The following is a 22,515-nucleotide window of genomic DNA, read 5'->3' as shown; positions in this document are numbered from 1 at the left end:
ACCTGTCTTGCCAAAGACTACCATGGGCTGGTGTTGGGCTTTGAATGTTCTTTCTCCTCAGCTCTTTCTCTCCCTACCCCATTTATTGTTAATCAAATTTTCTGTTTAGCCTCTGAATTTTTACTTTCAACCAAAAATTGGGTTAGGATTTTCCTAGTATAAATTTTTAGGATGTCAGTAAAAAGAAAAAAAAAAAAACTTTTATGTTGTATTTTTCATAGTTTTTAGTAAGAGTTAATTAGCTCTCCATTACTGGAAACCAGAACCCTAAAAAAATAGTATAATAGTATAATCAAATTAGATGTTAACAGCAAAAGGATTTTTTTAAAGTTCATTTACCTATAATACATAAATTATGGTCCTCCATAACTCTTGGTTTAAAGAGATCAAAATGAAAATTACAAATTATTCTAAATCAATAATTGGAACATGACTTCTGAATATCTGGCATGAGACCAAAGTGGTATGTAGCAGAAAAGTTAAGCTGTGAATACATTTATTAGAAAACAACAAAAATCAGAAAAGAATAAGTAATGTGACAGTAGAAGGGATCAGAAAAAATTAGAAAAAGAATAAGCCCAATGACAGTGGAAGGGAGTAAGCAGAATTTTGTGAAATAGGAAAAAAATAAAAAGTTTTTCTATAAAGATTAGAGCTGGTTCTCTGAAAAGACCAATAAAATAATTAAAGTCTTAGCAAGTTTAATAAAAAGTAAAGAGAAGACACATGTAAATAATTACATTTGGAATAAAAGTGGAAACATAACTACACATATGGAAGAAATTAAGTAATTACACTAGAAACTGCAAACCATATTAACTAGTAACTTGGCAGTTTATCACTATTAAAAATAATGTTATATCTAAATACTTCTCCATAGGCAACCTATTTTACGTTAGTTTGATATGTAATACACAGTAGTACCTTTAAAGAGAAATTTTCTGCTTGTAACTTTTCATTTGTTATTCCTATATATAAGTTATTCCTAGAAATTTAACATGTGTTTTAGTTAAAAAGTTGATCGGATGTATTTTTCCCTTTTTTTTTTTTTTTTGATACGGAGTTTCACTCTTGTCCCCCAGGCTGGAGTGCAATGGCGTGATCTCGGCTCACTGCAACCTCCACCTCCCAGGTTCAAGTGATTCTCCTACCTCAGCCTCCTGAGTAGCTGGGATTACAGGCACCTGCCATCACACCTGGCTAATTTTTGTATTTTTAGTAGAGACAGGGTTTCCACCATGTTGGCCAGGCTGGTCTCGAACTCCTGACCTCAGGTGATCCGCATGTCTTGGCCTCCCAAAGTATTAGGATTACAGGCGTGAGCCACCGCACCCAGCCTGTAGCCTGTATTTTTCTTTCTTTCTTTCCTCCCTGCCCTGCCCTGCCCTGCCCTGTCCTCCCTTCCCCTCCCCTCCCCTCCCACCCCTCCCCTTCCCTTCCCTTCTGATTATGCATTTGCTATTTGATTAATAAACCTTTTGATTATGCATTTGCTATTTGTGGTAAGCATATTTTATATTTTTCAGGTGTTAAGATTAAACAACTAGTATTTATAACTTCTTTTAAGGTACTGGAACAAGATATATTTGGAGGGTAAATTGTAGTAGAATACTCTGTCTCTTGTTGTCCTGTGTTTGTATCTTTTGTATTATGTAGCAGTTATGTTCCAACGGCATTGACTTTGAAGCCTGATGGAAATATATTTCCATAGGAACAAAACTTGGAATAACATAGCAAAAAGACTCAGACAACAATATAACTCAGTGTTATATGCTCAGCATGATGGTGCATCAGTAATATACTTGATAAGAGTTGATATTGCAACCTGATTTTTCTTGTGTCACTCTCCATCAATTTTTTTGTGTTTGTGCATTTTCAAATATTACATGACTTTGCCTCATGTTTAATCAATATTTTATACAACTTCATATAATGCTAACAAAGGAAAAAGCTTGAGGGTGTTTGTCACATTCTGCCAGTTCTCAGAAAAATCTAAGTCCCAGAAAAGTTACATCATTGCTTCTTACACTGTCTGTGATGAAGAATCAGATTTTTCTTTTCTTTCTTTTCCCCTGTGTGTTGAAGACTGATATAGGTTGCTATTATATATGGCTAGTAGTCATATGTTTGACTACATTGAAACATATCTTATTCTGCAGAGTCCACTGGTGATGTACCTGAATGTTGTGGTAGTGTCAGTTGCTTTGAGAGTTTCTGAATGCTTATCTCAGTTTTTGTACTTTCCTTGTTATGGACTGGTAAAATGCAGTGCATCAACTATACTTTGAAACCAGACTAGGAGCAATCCATATGTTTGATCCATTCAGGCAGTGGGGCATCACTATTTTAGATGTTAGTGAAGAGCAACAGCTTTGAAATGAACTTAATTGTTTTTTTGTTTGTTTGTTTTTGAGAAGGAGTCTGGCTCTGTCACCCAGGCTGGAGTGCAGTGGCACAATCTCAGCTCGCTGCAGCCTCCGCCTCCGGGTTCAAGCAGTTCTCCTGCTTCAGCCTCCCAAGTAGCTGGGATACAGGCTCATGCCACCACACCCGGCTAATTTTTAAAAATATTTTTGGTAGAGACGTGGTTTCACCGTGTTGGCCAGGCTGGTCTTGAACTCCTGATCTCAAGTGATCCGCCCACCTCAGCCTCCCAAAGGGCTGGAATTCCAGGCGTGAGCCTCAAACGAACTTAATTGTAAACGCTTCAAAAGGAGCTACCCCAGGAATTCTAGGGTAGAAAACATCTTTTCTAGGTGCAAATGAAAAATTTAAGTTATAGAAAAGTATTTTAATAGTTAATATGTAGTTTGCTTTTATATCTTTTTACATTTGTGCCTTTAGAGCTCCAAATTGCTTCAAGGGGATTAAAATCATCCAGGCAGATAGATTAAGACTTGAAAGAGATAATTAATGTAGGTACAGAAAAGTAAGTGGAGAAGAAAGTTTTGAGAGGAAGCATTAAGAAAAAACTTAAATGTGGAAGACTACGTAATTGATTGAGGAACTGAACTTACCTTAATAGATCTTTAACAGTTTGGTTCCTTAAGTATAAAATGCAGGAAATAATTTATGTTTTAATTTTTAAAAGTGTGTGTGTGTTCGTTTGTTTTGGTGGCTTTTAAAAGACAGAAATGCTAAGTTTTCAATTCTGGAGAGTAGCTTTTGATGTTCGCTTGGCACATATTTATTGAGCTTCTGAAATCATACTAAATTTATATATGATCCTGGAGAAAGTCCTAAAATCATACCAAAATCAGGTAAATTACTAAGCAAGCTGCTTTGTGTGCCTTCCACTCACAAATAAGTTGGAGTACACCAAACAGGATCAACTAACTCAAAGATCCAGATTCTTAACGTGGGAATCAAATGGTATGGGTGTTTATATCCTACCAAACTGCTAAGGATTAAGCCTGACTCTTTTTTGGGTCACCAGCTCTAATTCATTGATGATAAGATAAACTATGAAGAGTATTAAGTTTTCTTAAAAAGCAGTAAGTTAAAATCGAAAGTGGGAATAGAAGGGAAAGAATAGGGTTTTTGGAGACCTCAGGGTATATGCTACTAAAAGTTGAGAACTATAAGGTAAAACCTTACTTTCTTAATTGCCATCAGCATTAGTCTGGGTATGTTCACAAATTTGAGAGTTTTTTTTTTTTTTTTTACACTTACATATGAAGAGATGGAAGTTAACTTTACATTAAAATCGTAGCAAAATTTCAGGCTCGTGGCTATTTCTTCCACCATTCCTTGTTTCCACCTTTTTTTTTTTTTTTTTTTGGTTTGGCATTATTTCTGTTGTTCCCCACTCTTATATTCTGATAGGTGCCAATTTCCCAACCAGTTGAGTCTCCATCCCTGGAATCTCTTCCTATCCAGTTTAACATATTATGGCATTTAATGTGCCCCTGTGTTGGTGTTGTGTGTGCAGGGGTCTGTGGCGGGGGGGAAGAAAAGAAAAAATAATGTGCTGCATCTTCCATTTATCATGAACTATTTGTTTTTAGTAGTAATAATTGGCTTTTGAATACTTACCTGCAGGACACAATGTTAATCACTTTATAGGTGAATAAATAAAGTACTGTAGTTTCCATTTTACAGATGAGAAGACTGAAGTAGAAAGGTCATATGACTTTACCAAAGTCACTCAGATAGTAATGGCTGAGCTAGGATTCAGTGCCAGCATTCTGTCTCCAGAGCCCTCATTTAGTAGCCCTGGCGTTAATAGTAGGAATGAAAATGGTATCAAAATGCTAAGAAAGAAACGATCACACAACAGTGTGATTGCTAGTATTTACTGAGAGATTACTATGTTCCGGACACAGTAGTAATTGCTTTAAGAACAAATGTGTAACTTCATTAATCTCCTAGCACATAGTAGTAGCTTTTCATTAAATATTTGTTAATTATAATATGTAAAATCCACATTTAGATGCAAGAACTTACACTCCTTGCCTCTTACGTAGCCCCTTAGAAGCTTAATCTTCCCATAAACTCTGTTGGACACTGCAGGGAATATCAAGATTGGTTTGTTGTTGTTTTGCCTTTAAACCGTAGATGTTTTAGCACTAAAAGTGGTCTGTGCTAAACTCCAAAAGTTTTTTTTATTAGAACTATTTTATTTAACATTTATCTTTTATTAAATAAAAAAATTTAAGCAATTAAAACATTCTCATAAATGGAGAACGTAACAAATAACCCACATACCCACCACCGAGAATCAGATAATTACTTATGCAGTTTTTTAATTTTTTAATTTAATGCTAACTTCTGTGTTTGTTTCATGCGTAAAGCCATATCCAGAAGACCCAGCAGTTTATAAACCACTCTCCCAGGAAGAACTGCAAAGGATAAAGAATGAGAAAAAACAGAAACAAAATGAGAGAAAACAAAAAATATCAGAAAATCGCAAACATTTGGCTAGTGTACGTGTCGTACAAAAAAACCTCGTCTTTGTTGTAGGTTTATCTCAGCGCCTAGCAGACCCAGAGGTAAGTCCTCTTGTTTTCTTTGTCATCTTGATATTTTTTCTGTTTCCTTGTCTTACTTGGAAATAATAGTTGACCCTGCTCAATTGTGTGATTCCTCACATTATATCTTAAAGGAGAAAATAAGGAATTACTTTGAATAGTTGCTAAGAAACCAATGACCAGTCGTGATCTTAGGCAAGTGTCTTAATCTGTCTTGGCTTCAGTTTCTTCGGTTGTAAAACTAAGGAGTTGAACTAGATTTCTAACGTGCTGACAGTCTGTTAAAACTGGATAATGATTCGATTTTGCTGTTAAGGCTAACATGTGACATGAATACTCTGTTTCTTTCCTCTTTTCTGTATCTATATAAGGACCAGCAGTGGAGATGCAGTTACTTGAACCCACTAGAGATTTTAGTAACCTAGATTTTAAAAAGTCTGCCCAAGTAGTAATTGTTGGTTTTTCAGACCTGTTGCTATACTGTATCATCATTCTTTACTTACTCATTTTAAGCCAGTTTGGAGGAAGAGGGAGAATTTGGTAATGTGAAATAAAGGACCAATTTCTTTGTCATCCATTCAGGGGGAGGAGAGAGCTTAACCTTATTTCTTAGTACCTCTTTTTTCTCTTCTTCCGCCACAAGCCTTATTAGAGTAATGTCGAACTCATACTTTCCTTGAGGCCCTTAGATAAGCATCTGGTAATTTTTAGTTTCTGATATACCATGAGATACTGACTAGATTGTTGATAAGGCAAATATAAGCTGATCGACAGGCAGAGTGTTTACTTGGTAGGAGAGAGCTGGTTTTGAGGGATCTTCCAAAAGATCCTTGAGAAGAGTTTAAAGTAATATTAGGCATGGTACCCATCAGAAGAAAGATTGTAGTGAACATGCTTAAGGAGGTAGGAACCTTTGGACTTGGCTGAGCGTGTTAAAGGTCCCAGAAGGAGGATCTTTAAGGAGTATAATGTCTGTTTTTGTAAAAATTAATTTACCTGTAATCCCAGCACTTTGGGAGGCCGAGACGGGCGGATCACAAGGTCAGGAGATCAAGACCATCCTGGCGAACATGGTGAAACCCCGTCTCTACTAAAAAATACAAAAAACTAGCCAGGCGAGGTGGCGGGTGCCTGTAGTCCCAGCTACTCGGGAGGCTGAGGCAGGAGAATGGCGTGACCCTGAGAGGATGAGCTTGCAGTGAGCTGAGATCCGGTCACTGCACTCCAGCCTGGGTGACAGAGCAAGACTCCGTCTCAAAAAAAAAAAAAAATTATTTTAAAAAATAGTTTTTATTGATGATGTGTTTATATGTGTTGCAACTATACAGGTCTTCAAAATCAATACGAAATGATTTTGACCCTGTGAAAGTTGGGGACGTTACTAAGAAGGATCTGTCATGGATGATAAACATGGAGGCAACTCAAGAATTACTAGGACCTAGATCCAGGGATGCTGGCAGTCATTAGTTATGTGATACTCAGGAGACCAAGTTCTTTCCAAATCCAAAGGAGTGGTCTAGAGTTGATACAGAAAAAAACTTCTTCAGTAAGAAATGTTCAGCAAAGAGCTCATTTTGGGTGTATGACTCAACTTCTGTAGCCAGTTCTCCCTCTTTTTTTTTTTTAAGCTAGTGATTATTCCCCAGGCAGACAGAATCCTACCTCAGCTTTGATCATTTCCTTGAACAACACCTCAACTTTGCACTAATCCTTTTATCTCCGTCTTTTAACTCTAAAATAGAGTTAAAAAGGTGTGAGCCACTTTTTTTCTAACCACAGGGCACTTCTATATACTCCTCTAACCAGTGGGCACTTATGCCAGTATTTACTCATACTAATCTTACTGATTTAGAATCTACTTTTTTCTTTTTTTTTTTTTGAGACACGATCTCACTTTGTCACCCAGGCTGGAGTGTAGTGGTATGATCATGGCTCACTGCAGCCTCAACCTTCTGGGCTCAAGTGATTCTTGTGCCTCAGCCCCCCAGGTAACTGGGTCTACAGGTGCATATCACCACACCTGGCTAATTTTTGTATTTTTTTGTAGAGATGGGGTTTTGCCATGTTGCCCAGGCTGGTCTTAAACTCCTGAGCTCAAGCAATCTGCCCGCCTTGGCCTTCCAAAGTGCTGGGATTACAGGTATGAGCCACTGCGCCCAACCTAGAATCTACTTTTGCCTTTCTGAAAGTGCAGTTCCAGTAAATGAATGGAACTTTTATCTTGATTTGAGAGCTCTTGGATATGGATGTTCCTGTTTTTATTAATACATCTTGGATCTGATCAACTGTAGTACTGGAGGCATATGAAATAGCATCCAAAATTTGGATGAAATTAAGGCATAGACTGAGTATGATATTTGGATTATAAGTTTCCTACCTCTTCTTTTGGGCATGTGATTTATAAGAGGGTTGTTTGTTTGTTTGTTTTTTTGCCCAGGGTGGAGTGCAGTGCATGATCTTGGCTCACTGCAGCCTCCACCCCCTGGGTTCAAGTGATTCTCCTGCCTCCACCACCTGAAGAGCTAGGATTACAGGCATGCGCCACCATGCCCAGCTAATTTTTTTTTTTTTTTTTTTTTTTGTATTTTTAGTAGAGATGGAGTTTAACCATGTTGACCAGGCTGGTCTTAAACTCCTGACCTCAAGTGATCCACCTGCCTTGGCCTCCCAAAGTGCTAGGAGTACAGGTGTGAGCCACTGTGTTTTTTGTTTACTTACAGAGATTTCTTATTTCCATTTCAAGTAACTCTAGTAAGATTAATCTGAACTATTATACTGAAGGAAATGAATCTAAGTGGTGACTACTGAAAGAGAGTACTTTATCATGAGTCTATGCTTAAAAATATACTCTACTAGTTTTATATGTTTGAAATAGTTCTTTCTTGGTGAGAGGACATTGGATTTTCTTTTTTTTTTTTTTTTTTTTTTTTTTGAGACGGAGTCTCTCTCTTGTTGCCCAGGCTGGAGTGCAGTGGCCGGATCTCAGCTCACTGCAAGTTCTGCCTCCCGGGTTCACGCCATTCTCCTGCCTCAGCCTCCCAAGTAGCTGGGACTACAGGCGCCCGCCACCTCGCCCAGCTAGTTTTTTTGTATTTTTTAGTAGAGACAGGGTTTCACCATGTTAGCCAGGATGGTCTCGATCTCCTGACCTCGTGATCCGCCCGTCTCGGCCTCCCAAAGTGCTGGGATTACAGGCTTGTGCCACCGCGCCCGGCCTTGGATTTTCTTAAATGAAATAAATGGGCACTTTCCTTTATTTCTCTTGAAAGTCCAGAAAGATCAGAGACAAGTGTTTTGTTTTTTTTTAAATAATACCACTTCTAAATAATATCTTTTATAATTCTCTTAATTTGTCTTTATAACCTTTTTAGTATTTGGAAATCTTCTAGTGAAGTTAACTTCACTAGAAAACTCAAAAGAAGGTTCAAATTGTTAGCGTCACTTTCAAGTCAAAGAAGGATCCTTATAATTTATTTATCTTTGTGAACAGTTTGATATTTGACCTAATTCTGATTGACAGAATAGGAGAGTTTAGGAACAATTAAAGCTTATTTTGAAAATAATTTTTGCATACCAAAAATCTTCATACCAATATTGATTGTCAAATGTATTCATTTGTTGGTTGATAGACAAAAAAAAGATCTTAGAAGACAAGGTAATTAGAGCCAACGATTAGATCAGAGGTAATGATGATCACCTTCTAAGTCCTAAAATTTTAGGTTTGTGAGGACGTAATTGATTTATTCTGCAAATTAATTCTTGAATGCCTACCATTTGCTAGATATTTTGATGTCGGGGGTGGTGGGAAAAGTAGTTAGCAAGCCAGACACAAGCTTACAGACTGGTAGGGAAGACAGAATTTAAGTGCTTACATGTGTGCTGAGTGTTTATAAAAGGAAAGTACACAGCTTTTTGGGAACATATATTAGAACAGTTAGCTAGTGTGGAGATTGACAAAAAGCTTCTCTGAGGAAAGGACAATTAGGGTCAGCTTGAAGAATTAATGGGTGTTATCTAGGTAGGCACATAAATAAGAGTGTCCTGGGTATATGTGATAACCCAGGAGAGCAGCTTGTTTGATGAACTGTACGGCTGTAAAGACACAACATTTCATTTTACAAATAAGAAACTGAGGCAAAAGGAAGTTGAGTGACTTGCCCATGGTCTTACAGTTCCTATTCCAGGGTATTCTGTGTTGATGATTACTGTGTTTTTCATCCATCCATTCATCTATTCACTCATTCATCCATCTGATTACCAAGTTTTTGTTTTTCTCTGTAGTGTCTGTGAATACTTGACTCTTTTCCCAAGGAATATATAACAAGACATTTTGGTTACTAGGCATGCCCTTGGACATTTATAATTCTGTCACATGGCCATTTATTTACTATATTAGTAGGAAAACTGGTCCACTGTGAAATACATCGTGACATTGAGTATATAGATAATGTGCCTGTGTACAGAGTGCTCTGTCTACTCTCCATACCCTTTATTTGTTCACTAGAATACTATTTTACTAGTTATTTAGGCAGAATCTAGAGTGTTCAAGTTAATAGGGAAAGTTTAAATTCATTGTTTTTCCCTTGCCTGGGCAGCCTATTTCTTGTCAACCACTTGCCATTTGCTAATACTTTGAGGCCCACTATTGTTACAAATCCGTGTAATTCTTTTTGTTTAATGCTAAGACAGTTCACTTTTTCAGTAAGTATTTATTGAGTACCTGCAATATGCCAGGCATTATTTAAGACACTGAGCATTCACTGATAAACAAGTAGTAGTAGATAAATAAGAAGTACCTTCCTTTTTGCAAAAGTAACAGGATGAGAAGTATTGTGTGCTGTGAAGGCACAAGGGATAGCATTCCACCTTGGGAGGGAGGTATGTACCCCTCTCCTGTCTTTGGGGTAAAGTGCTTCTGGCACAGCAACCATACAGATGCTTCTGGATGAGAAAGACCTCAATCTGCAAGTGATTTGTTTGGCTGGAAGATTAGATTGCAGTGGTCAGAGATAAGGTTGCCAAGGTAAGTGGTAATGGATCATGAAGGGCTTTCTAACCATGCTAAGGAGTTTGCACTTTATCCTCAAGGCAGGGGAAAGCTTTTGAATGTTCTTAAGAACAGAGTGATGTGATTAGATTTGTGCTTTGACAGTACCATTCTGGCTGCAGTGTGAACATGTCATCATAATTACATACCAATCTGATGTTGTTATAAAGGTGTTACACCCAAACGTTGGCCAGAAACCATTTCCATAAACCAGTGGCCTTCAACCTTGTCAGATTCAGTGTCCACTTTTTAAAAACTAATGTAACACCCCTTGACTTTCATGAAATGACTTCTTGATAATATAATTTGTCTACACACATAATTTGAAAAAGTATATGTAAATGAGGAATAAAAAGAAAGTAGTTATAAAAAGACTATTTGTACATTTAAATGCTTGGACACTTCTTCTCTAGAACTTTGCTATTCAAGGTGTGGCCTCTGGGCCAGTAACATTAATATCACTGCAGAGCTTATTAAGCAAACTCTTCAGCCTTGCTTCAGATCTACTGGATCTGAATCTGCATTTTAACTAGATCATCGGAGGATTTATTTACATATTGAGGCTCTAAACTACTATTTTATCCTGTGTAATAAAGAAGTAAGATACTTGCACCTATTTGTAAAATCATGGACTGTGACAGCTACAAATGCAGATTGTTACTGGTGTATGTATTGGGCAACTCAGGTGCCATGAAACATCAATAATGTGATTTTTCTCAGATAACTCTTAGTAAAATTTTAAACAAAACGTGTGTAGTCATCCCCTAATTACATATTATTTGCTTTCCTGTAAACTCAGTGTATGGCAAAACTGGGAAAATACTTTGTAATTATGTATAATATGGAATTTGTTTCTGGCTCAATAAACAGCTTCAGGTATGTCTTGTAGTACATTCAGAAATTGTGCCAGATAATTCTTTGTTGTACGGGGCTAGCCTGAGCCTTGTAAGACATCTCTGGTCCCCATCCACTGAACAGCAGCAGTCTCTCCCAGTCACTTTAACCGTCTCTCCCCATAAAAGCTTTCACAAATTTCCAGACTGCCCCTTGAGTGCTTCCCTCATTGAGAACTACTGCCATAAACCTATGATGCTGATGGAGTACAACCTGTGACCAGCCTCACTGAACCCTTTGGAGTAGCTGTCTTAGCTATGAGGCTGGTTGCTGAGTTGGTATTCATCCAGCTGGAAGATTGAATACAGTTCCAAACTCCACTAGCCAGAAAGCTTTTTCAAACTCTGCTCTTCTCTCTTTATCAACCCTGAGACTTTGCTACCAATAACCTAAGGGTCATTGTGTTAGCCACTATTACTATCATATCCCTCAGGGGTTTTGGGTGGAAAAAAGATTGAAACTTAGTGTAATTACCTCACCTTCTAATCTGTTAGAATTGGCTACAGGAAACGTAACAGTTACCTTATACTTCCAAGCACCTAAAATAAAATATGGTAAGATTAATTACTTTCTATTAATTAGGTAGAAGACTAAGAATTAATGATACACCAGCCATAGATTTATTCATGAAGCTTTGATTCTATCAAATGCAGAACAGAATAGCTAAATTATAAGTCTGTAAGAATATTATCAAATATGAATGGAAAGAAATACTTTACACACACTTGAATAGGTACATGCAGAAAGCTTTCATTTGGAGAGAGCTTGGTATTTGGAGAGATTGTAGGAACAGTAGGTTTAAAGGTACATTCTAGGAAAACAAAATTTTTAGGTAGTTGCAAATTATGGGAGATGTCTTTTTATCAAGTTACATACTGGTCAGATTAGCCAAGGTTAAGTTTGTAAGAGAAGCTGAAAGAATGCATGTAGTGTTCACAAAGTAAAGGAGATGAGGTACGTAGGGGAAATAACCACCAAGAAGTAACCAGGTAATAAAGAAAGAAACATATAAATCTGTTTCCCAAATGTTAAGTACCAGGAAAAGTAGGGAAAAAACCTCATGAGACGGATGAGATTGGTAAAATTGATTGACACAGGAAACTGTATGCACAATGATAAATCATAAAGCATAGAGGGTTGAGTGGGCACTCTTGTTATTTGAAATGTGTAATTTATAAACAATGTTATATACAATAGATTTATGAGTAAAGACTGTTTCTATGTCTGTTCTTTCAATTCTGTCTTTACCTTTAATACATAATTCTGGTCATTGTTTTTGAAGAATTGCTTTCGTATAAGATCATCTCTTAATGGCAGTGTACTTAAGATCTTTGATCTGTTTTGCGTTTAAGAATACTGTACAGGTAAGATCCCATAGATACTGGAGCTGTTAGTAGAACGTAGTAGATAATACCAGTTAGTGAGTCTCAGTTTCTGTTCAGTGGGTCAAGAAAAGAATAGCTTTTAGACTCTTGATTTCCTGTAGGTTAGCTATACAAACTGCAATTAGGAGGTAGTGACATTTATTAGAAAACTTTAAAAATTATTATTTTCCTTTTGCTGAAGAGGGATGATGAATGTCTCCATTATAAGGATAAAATTGTTGAAAATGGGGACAGTTTATACCTTATTTCTTCTTCTTTTATAGGTTTTAAAACGACCAGAATATTTTGGGAAGTTTGGTAAAATACATAAAGTTGTCATCAATAATAGCACATCATATGCAGGCTCACAGGTAACTAATTTTAGGGATGTTTGCCTTTCCTCCCTAAGGTCTGTGCTTGACCTGGGCTGTTCCAAAGGAAACTTTGCTCTCTGATTAGAAAGCTTGAGGGACAAGGACTTAAGCAGTGTAGTGACCTCTGTTGGTGGGGTGGGGGATTTTTTGGTGCTTATTTGACCCTTCTAGGACTTAACAATTAAGAGGGAAATAGTAAAACAAACATTTAGTGATGGAGTAAAGGGGAGGGGGAGGTGAGTCTGCTATCAGGCAATGTAATAATTAGATGAGGATTAGATAGTGATTTCTAATCTGTAATATTTTCAGATATTGAAAATAGTATCTTTGTTATGCTGGTGTTATCAGAATGGTTTTCTAGATTGCATTTATTTTTGAGAGAACATAATTTGACATAGTCTTTAAATCTTATTTTTTAATCTAAATTTTAATTTTTTAATAACCTTGACGAGCCTGTCAAATGACTTTTTAAAAAAATAAATGCCAAGCCAAAGTAATATTTTATTCACATATATTACAGTATTCTTAAAATCAGATAAAATTCATTGAGTATTATTACTTTCAAATGAGCTAGTTTAGTGTTTAATCAAAACTGCCACTACTACTACTAATTATTGTCATTAGTAATAGTAGCAGTCAAGGGCTTTAGAATTCCCTAGGTTGCAGTACAATTTTTTTAGTATCGTTTAATTTGAAACTAATAACAGTGGAATGGGATTTTTTCACTTTAGGGTCCAAGTGCCAGTGCTTATGTAACCTATATCCGGTCAGAAGATGCTCTCAGAGCCATACAGTGTGTCAACAATGTGGTAGTAGATGGCAGAACACTTAAGGTAATATAATCCTCTTGATCCTTTTTTTTTTTTTTAAAGGGAGATGAGATAAAATATAGTAAGTAGAGGAGAACTGAGCATTTATATATTAAATTTGACTGTTAATTTGAAGAGTTTCTCTTAGGGTTCCATACCATCTATTATAGCTAATTTGTTTACTGCTGATTTCTGTAGGGTCCTCTTTTACCAGATAGGAATAAACACATTCATTATTAGGGGATAATCTTTTAAAATATTGCATTTTTACATATATTTTATTTTGTGATAATAGAACCATTATTTTCTTCAGAAATAGGTAGTCCTTAAATATATGGACATTGATTCAGGTTTGAGTGAGGAGTCCCACTAAGCAAAGCTTTATGGTTAATGGAAGAAGGATGGCATAATTAGAAAAAGGAATTTGCCTTCTTATGTGTCTAACCACTCATAATATGGAACAGATTTTTTTGGTCTATCTCCTCTCTTGATATTTGGGGAAGATTTGGGTGTTCAAGTTTTGGAAACCATAGACAGATGTTTCCTTTAGTTCTTCCAAATGAGCCTCATCTATAATAAATCCTGCTAATAATAGTTTAGTTCTCTAGTATTTGCAGCCATATTTTTTGTTTTGTCATGTTTGTGCCTCATTTTAGGTGACCTGAAAACACTAAACATGGAGATTCTTATTGTGTTGTCAGTTCACATTGAGTCTTCTTTTCCTTTACCCCTCTTCCTCTTGCAGGCATCTCTAGGTACAACAAAATACTGCAGTTACTTCTTAAAGAATATGCAGTGTCCAAAACCTGACTGCATGTATCTTCATGAATTGGGGGATGAGGCGGCCAGCTTCACAAAAGAGGAAATGCAGGTAGTAAAGTCATGTGAATTATCGACTTTGCAGAAAAGGGAGTACTTTTTTTTTTATTAGTTAAAATTGCAAAAGCAAAAACTATGGATTTGATTTTGTAAAAACTGGTATTACTTTAAAGTAGCATTTTCCAAACAAAGTGTTTAATGGAAGGTGAGTTCTGCAGGATATTGTTACAATAAAAATGTGTCTTTGGTCAACTAAGTTTGAAATGCTAGATTAATGAAGATGAACAGGTTGCTTTAAGACTGCTCAGAGTCCTTAATATGCTAATACATATCCACGAAGGGAATTTACAACCAGAACTTAGTTGACCAGGAAAACACTTTGGGAAATGCTATTTTAAGAGGAATGTCAACAAAATGAAAGCTAAGTGGGATATTGTAATTATTCATTAAACCAATCTATACTCTTTACAGAGCTTGCTAGAAAATAATACTGTCAAACAGTGCTGATAAACTAATATTATTTTTACAAAATTATTCTCCCCATGGAAGTGTCCACTAAATCAGTATCCTGTAAAGGGTGAATTGAAGGCTTAATATCCTATGTTCTTTTTTACATTTCCTCTTCTCCTGTCTCCTTTCAATTTGTAGTATAAACATGCCTTAACAAGTAAAAATGTTGACCATACGACATATTAAATGAGGATTATACCAAAGCACAATGCTGCACTTCCCTATTGTAGATGAGGACTTCAGATTGTTGCTGTGGACTTTTCAGGAATACTTCTCATTTAGAAGGTGGGGGGCATTCATTGCTACCTTTCATTCTCCAGGTCAAACTAGAGAAAGTCTGGTAGGGGCTCCTTTAAGAAAAGATTGTTAAATGGAGTATTACCTTTTTTGACTTGGAGCTAGTACAGATTAAATCCCATTATAATAAATACATCAGAGTTTTCTTGACAGTATGGTCTTTATGATTCAAAAACAATGTTCAAATAAGATCTATCTGATATTTAATAAGGACAGATGGCTTAACTGATTTCTTAAAAAATGCTTTTTTTGTTTTTTGGATGAAACCTTCTTGAATGAAATCTAAGGTAGAACCATTTCAAACTAAATTTTAATTAGTAGAGGGTATACTTTATTCACATTTCCTGTCAATTTCTATCAGAATTTTCGAGTCCCACCCAGTTGATCTCATTTAAAGTAATATTAAACAATAAAATAAAATGTATGGGCAGTCCTTTGGAACTTGTTTGTAATGGGATTTAACCTGTCTTTATGAACTGCCCCTGTAGAGTCATTTTAATATCAAGTTGAGCTCTTTATGGCTTTCCACAGATATTAGTGAAAGCCGTATCTCCTAAAGTATTGATTCCAGAAATAATTTTCAAGACTTTTCGTGTTTTAAAAATGTAAATTTCAAATCTAATGTATTTTTAAAAATAATTTAAAACTTATTTCATAATGTTGTCCTGAATTTATCTTGCTCTTCTGTAGCTGAGTTTAAAATTACTTTAAAAGGGGATTTTTTGTTGTTGTTGTTAAAACACTTTCTTGATGTAGGAAAGAAATTTGAATAAATTTTATGGCAAAAATCAGAAAATCTTTCCTTGTTACTGCATAACTCAAAATTTAGTGTCATAGGAAATATTTATAGGTCCAACTGAAACAAGCAAGTTGCCTCTCAGAACAGGGAACGATGCATTGTGCAGTATATATGACATAATTACGCCCAATTAAATGCAATTGCCCTCACTTGTTATTGTTTTGATTTGTTCCGTTTGGTTTTGTTGTATAACATCTATTTAGACCATAATTTTTAAAAAGTTAACATCCCTGAAGGTAAGTAAAAATACTCTTCCAGTCTAGATATACATGCAAATAGTAAAACGATACTCAAAGTAATTTCATTATCATTTATTTTTGTGTCTAATTAGCTTCCACAGGCAATCTTTGCCTAATTTTTCCCATAATATTTGTGACATTGCCTTTTGATGTACACCTACCCAGCTAGAGTAAGCATAGCATTCTCTTGTGTATAGAGCAGAGGTTGGCAAACTTTTTCTGTAAAGGCTAGTTAGTAAATATTTTAGGGTTTTTGAGCTGTGTATGTAGTCTCCTGTCACAACTACTTTACTCTGCCTCTGTTGCACTACTATACTCTGCCTCGGTAGCAGAATGACAGCCAAATACGATATGTAAATGAATAGGCATGACTGTGTTCCAGTAAAACTTTATTTACAAAAACGGGCAACTGGCTTTGAATTGCTGACCCTTGGTCTAGAGTTTAAAATACATTAATTTTTATTTTACGTTTGATAACCGTAGAAGAAAAGAGAAAGTAAAAACTAATTCATGGAAGTTTTACTTAGTGTCAAGATAATGAAGAATATAGTAAAACTGTTCATCTATGTGTTACTTCAAGTGCTAATCTCCAAATTAAAAAGGAGATTCATGAATTTTGGCTGATTTTTCGGAAAACTCAGTAATGACCTGTTACAAGACTTAATTCTTACATTAAAGACTTGGAAGTAGGTTTAAAGTGGACCTTACACTTTTTGAGCTAGCAAAAATGTTCTCCCCTTAATATGCTTTTCTGTACAATAAATGGGTTGATGAAATGCCTTAATTTATCAGATATATATCATGTAATTTTGTTGGAATGACTTTCATTGATCTAGAAGTTTTGTGATATCCTCACAGGTTTCTCTTACTTGTTTTATTTAAAAATTTATTTAAATTTTATTTATTTAATGTTTTATTTTTTAAAAATCTTATTTGTTTTATTTAGAATATATTTAATAATTCAGAAGATTATTCAGTATTTTATACCAGCCATTTTGTGAATCCCACTGCAGTTTTAATTTATTCTTTCATTAGGCGGGTAAACACCAAGAATATGAACAGAAGCTACTTCAAGAATTATATAAATTAAATCCCAATTTTCTTCAGCTATCTACGGGTTCAGTTGATAAAAATAAGAACAAAGTGACACCACTGCAGAGGTACGATACGTAAGTATTGATACTCATAGTCAGACATCTTACCTTCTTATCAGTTGATCTTCTCTTTTCATTTTAGATCTTTTTCAGGCAAAAGCCTTGTTGACAAGGTCTATCGTTTATGCAGAATTGTTTAGCTGTATGGGAAATGTTGAGTCACAGTTTCTGGGTTTGAATGTTTGCTGCCTACTCTTCCCTGGTAACACTTCAGACTAGCTTTTTGATGGGTTCACCTTTTGCAGTGATTTACAGACTACTCTGAGCCCAGGGAATACTTCACTTGTTAAAGAGAAAATTAAGAGATTTTAGGTATTAAAAGGCTCTGATTACCTAATTGAGGTCTCTCTTGATATAATTAGGGGGAGAATACTATAAAAGGGAAAGTGGGTGTTATCTGAAGGAAGCCTTGTGTGTTGGGGACACAAATATTCAAGAATATCTAGTTCCAGGAATCACTAATGTTATTTAAATCCCGTAAATGAAGGGAGTATCCCACATTAAGAATCTTACTCATCTTAGACCAGTCATCTCCTATCTTCTACCTCATCGTGGTTTTGGGTAAGCTAGATTGTGTCAATGCTTAAATAAATTTATAATCTTCAGTTAGAGAGTCTCATTCTGATATGGTGATCTTCATATCTTGGATTATATTTTGTTATGGCCTGTCAGAAAATCATATTAATAAGTATAATAATTTGGGGATTTTATTCTATTCTGAACTTTCGTTAAATTTGATGTGTTAGGATTTTTGTTATTTTTTATTTGATAAGTTTAACTTTTATCAAATGAATTTTAAAAGTAAATATTGTAATTAATTTATGTTGATCTTTTTTTTAAATTCCAAAGTTAAATTTGTTTGAATGTTGTTTTAATGTCTAGGTGTTAAATATTATAGCCCAGTGTCTATTGGGTGCTAAAATAATGTAAGAACTATTTTCAAATATAGCTAATAATAACTAAATGGATTATTGTCTGAGTCCATTTCTTCAAAAACACATTCTTGTCTTTAAATTTTGAAGTCTGTGTTTATTCATTTTGATAGTAAAGATTATTTAAATTATTAAAAACCGAATTATACACATAAACATATATGCACATGTGTATGTAAATATAAATAAATATAAAATAGACCACAAAGCAAAATATAAAGTTACTGTATAGCAAACTATGTAAAATTTGTTTATATCAAAGCTAAGAATAAAAGGTAAGTCAAAACAGATCTTTCTGGTTTGACAAGCTTTGATCTTTTCCTTTAATCTTTTGTACCCACCCTTTTCTAACCCTGTATGGTTATTTTATGACAAACCATATGCTATTATTTACCTTACTGATTGCCATCTCTGTAGTGCTTAGTATAAGAATGAAGTTATTGTAGTAAACAGTGGTTTATTTAAGATACTTTTAACATTTATACACATCATTGTTTGCATTGAAAATGTTGTCATTCTAATTTAAGTCATATTCTGCGTTTTATAGCCCCTGGTGATTTCAGAGCAAAAATTTAAAATTTAGATGATCTCTTTGAAATAACATTTGTTGTCTTCTGAATATAAAACTAATATGTTTTTATTGAAGGAAATATGAAAAATTTATGAAAGCATACAGACTAAAATAAATATTACATATGATCTTAATACCCAGAACTTTTCACTGAAAGTGATTTGTGTATAGCATGCCCTCCAATAATGCCATTTCATTCAGTGTTGTTTTGTTACAATGTTGATGAGAAAAAAATCGATTCCCAGCTGGGGCCACTGCCTCTGTGGACTTTGCCTGTTCTCCCCATGTCTGCGTGGATTTTCTCTAGGCACTCTGGTTTCCTCCCACATCCCAAAGCTGTGCACGTTAAGTGAATTGACATGTCCAAATTATCCCATTGTGAGTGAGTGTGAGTGTTTATGTGTGTGAGGGGACCCTGCCAAGGTTGGTTCCTGCTTTGCCCTCTGATTTGCTAGGATGGGCTCTGGCCACCTGCAATCCTGAACCCCAATAAGTAGGTTGAAAGATGAATGCATGAATAAATACAAATTATTGTAAAATATAAATTTGTAAAGTGTTAATGTATTTTCTTATACACTAATTCCTTGCATTGTGTATCTTCTTAGTCTTTTTTCTTCTTGTGAATGCATGTATACCATTATACACAGAGTACCTTGGTTTGTTACATTTGAAAACCTAATACATATTATTATGAATAATTTCCCCATGTCACTAAAACATAATTTTTTATGGCTACATAGTATTTCACTATATGTTCATATTTTAAATTTATTAAGCCAGTCTTCTGCTGTTGTATGTTATGTTGACTTTGTTATTATTTATAACACTGTCATGAACATCTTTACATATAAATGTTATATGGTTGTAACATATAAATGGTTATAGCTTTGATTGTTCCTGCAAATAGAACTGCTGAGTCAGAGTATGAGAGTACCTATTTCCTTGAATTGGGTATTTTTTTTTCCTTCTGCATACTTGCCAATTTGATAAACAAAAAAAGCTGTCTCATTTTAACTTGTATTTGATTAACAGAGTGGACTTTTTATGCACAGTGAGTTTATATGTTTCCCATGTTTTATTTGTGTGTTTAAAAGTTTTATATGAGTTATAGAGATATGAACTTCCCCAATCAGTTGATCAATTATTTGTGTTTCAAAATACGTTGAATTTATAAATCAGTTTTGGAAGAATTTATATTCTATGACACTGGGCTGGGCCTGGTGGCACATGCTTGTAATCCCAGAACTTTGTGAGGCTTTGACAGGAGGATCACTTCAGGCCAGGAGTTCGAGAGCAGCCTGGACAACAAAGCAAGACCCCTGTCTCTACAAAAAAACAAAAACAAAACATTGACTTCTCCCAACCATTAGCATAGCATATCTCTCTTGTGCCTTTCAGGAAAGATTTTCTTTTTCCTGTTTTACTGTATTGGATCTCCTACCACCTCTTTCTGTTTGAAAAATCCTTAGGCTAAACAATGCAAAAACAGTGTTAGACTGGTAGCACTAGCAGGTGTTCTTGCCTCATACTTTACTTTTATGGGGATGTCTCTAGTGTTTTATTTACTCTTTAAGGATGATTTTGATCATTTACTTGAGATGGGTATTTTTAATCACACTATGAAATACCTTGTTATTCCTAATTGATTGAGACTTTTTTCCTTTAGATTAGAAATGAATATTGCAATTTACCAAAAGTATCTTTGGCATTTATAACAAGTAGTTAGCTTTTACTGTGTTTAGTCTGTTCTTGCATTCCTATAAAGAAATACTTGAGACTGGATAATTCATAAAGAAGAGAGATTCAATTGGCTCACAGTTCTACAGGCTGTACAAGCATGGTGCTGACATCACTTGGCTTCCGGGCAAAGCAGGAGGCAGGCATATCATATACAGCAAAAGCAAGAGGGAGGGGGTTGTGGGGGAAGGTACCACACACTTTTAAATGACCAGATCTCCTGTGAACTCAGAGCAAGAGCTTACTCATCACCAAGGGGATGGCCCAAGCCATTCATGAGAGGTCCACCCCCACGATTGAAATGCCTCCCACCAGGCCCCACCTCCAACATTGGGGATTATAATTCAACACGAGATTTGGTGGGGACATACATTCAAACTATATTATTTACTTATTTTCGTGATCAGTTATTAATAGATCTGCTAATATTTTATTGGCTTTGCCTTTTATTATAGTCAGGTAGTCTGTAGAACACATTCATAACTGTGTTGGTAGCAGGAGAATGTCTAGAAGCCACAAGTTGTAAAGGGGGAAACAGGAGGAAAAGAGGAAATATAAAACAAGTAAACTCATTTACTAATTTTGCCCAAAGCCAGTGCTGTAGAACCTCAGCTGGGATCAGAATAAAAAAAATTCTTTGAGAGTCTTGCTGTCACCTAGGCTGGAGCACAGTGATGCGATCATAGCTCACTGCAGCCTTGACCTCCCAGGCTCAAACGATTATCCCACCTCAGCCTTCTGAATAGCTGGGACTACAGGTACACACCACCACACTCAGTTAATTTTTCTCTTTTTTGTAGAGATGGCATTTCACCATGTTGCCCAGGCTGGTCTCAAACTCCTGGGCTCAAGCGATTCGCTCGCCTTGGCCTCCCAAAGTGCTGGGATTACAGGTATGAGCCACTGTGCCTGGCCAGAGCAAATTTTGACATAGATGTACATGCTTTGCATAAGTACATGATATAGAAACTTTTTTTTTTTTTTTTGCGGGGGGAGGTGGGGAGTGTTTTCTGTTTTAATGCAGTTACCCAAATTTATTAAGTGACAATTAATGGCCCAAGTTACAGAGAGTAAGCCTTTGGCTGACTGTCAGTCATAGCGAAACGTGTGCTTTGGTCTCCACTTCCACACTGCCATTACCCAGGGTAGGCATACAGAGGCAGTAGGTAGTAGGGATGAATTTTTAGATAAGATTTCTTCTCACTGGAAAGACTTGCCAAATTAGAGTGATGAGCAGTGTAACTCTTTCCTTCCAAGGTCCTACCCAAGAGATAGGTTTCTTCTTCTTCAAGGTAAGTTAAAACTTAAACTTTCTAGGAAAAAAACTCAAAGAAGGGTTTCATTTACACATTTCTTGGCATTCCTAGATAGTGGGTAGCAGTTTTACAGAAAGAATTGCAAGAAAGCAAAGCCTGGAACCTTATAGATTGAGACACTAAGCTTAAAATGTGATTTTCTCTTATTTTCAATTAAGCCAGAGTACAAATCTTTTTTTTTTTTTTTTTTTTTTTTGAGACGGAGTCTCGCTCTGTCGCCCAGGCTGGAGTGCAGTGGCTGGATCTCAGCTCACTGCAAGCTCCACCTCCCGGGTTCACGCCATTCTCCGGCCTCAGCCTCCCGAGTAGCTGGGACTACAGGCGCCCGCCACCTCGCCCGGCTAGTTTTTTGTATTTCTTAATAGAGACGGGGTTTCACCGTGTTAGCCAGGATGGTCTCGATCTCCTGACCTCGTGATCCGCCCGTCTCGGCCTCCCAAAGTGCTGGGATTACAGGCTTGAGCCACCGCGCCCGGCCGGAGAGTACAAATCTTAAGAGTACCATAGCTATTAATCCTCAGTGAACCCTGACATGGTCCTGACATGGTCCCAGTATACACATATATGTTAGTAAGTGAATTTTTCTATAATATATTTTGCTCCTGTTTCACCTAGTGAGCAGAAAATTCTAAAAAAGGAATTTATCATCTGCTCCCTTTCATTATTATGAATTCGAGAGTGTA

General features: G+C 35.9%; 1 protein-coding gene across 6 annotated transcripts in view; it reads left to right on the top strand.

Annotated features, from left to right (window-relative positions):
* Nucleotides 1-22,515, top strand: part of CNOT4 (CCR4-NOT transcription complex subunit 4) — a 143,992-nt gene that overhangs the window by 76,930 nt on the left and 44,547 nt on the right. For 3 of the 6 annotated variants that reach the window (XM_025379960.1, XM_025379962.1, XM_025379964.1), the window contains exons 3-7: nucleotides 4,794-4,991; nucleotides 12,560-12,646; nucleotides 13,381-13,482; nucleotides 14,204-14,329; nucleotides 17,158-17,282. In XM_025379960.1, the coding sequence (XP_025235745.1) occupies nucleotides 4,794-4,991; nucleotides 12,560-12,646; nucleotides 13,381-13,482; nucleotides 14,204-14,329; nucleotides 17,158-17,282 (638 nt within the window). Of the gene's footprint in view, nucleotides 1-4,793; nucleotides 4,992-12,559; nucleotides 12,647-13,380; nucleotides 13,483-14,203; nucleotides 14,330-17,157; nucleotides 17,292-22,515 lie in introns of all 6 variants that reach the window. The other 3 variants (XM_025379958.1, XM_025379961.1, XM_025379963.1) reach the window with 1 other exon arrangement.

The sequence above is a fragment of the Theropithecus gelada genome, chromosome 3, assembly GCF_003255815.1.
Source record: "Theropithecus gelada isolate Dixy chromosome 3, Tgel_1.0, whole genome shotgun sequence".
Lineage (NCBI taxonomy): Eukaryota > Metazoa > Chordata > Mammalia > Primates > Cercopithecidae > Theropithecus > Theropithecus gelada.
The sequence above is the reverse complement of the archived record's forward strand: the minus strand, read 5'-3'. Positions and strand labels throughout refer to the sequence as shown.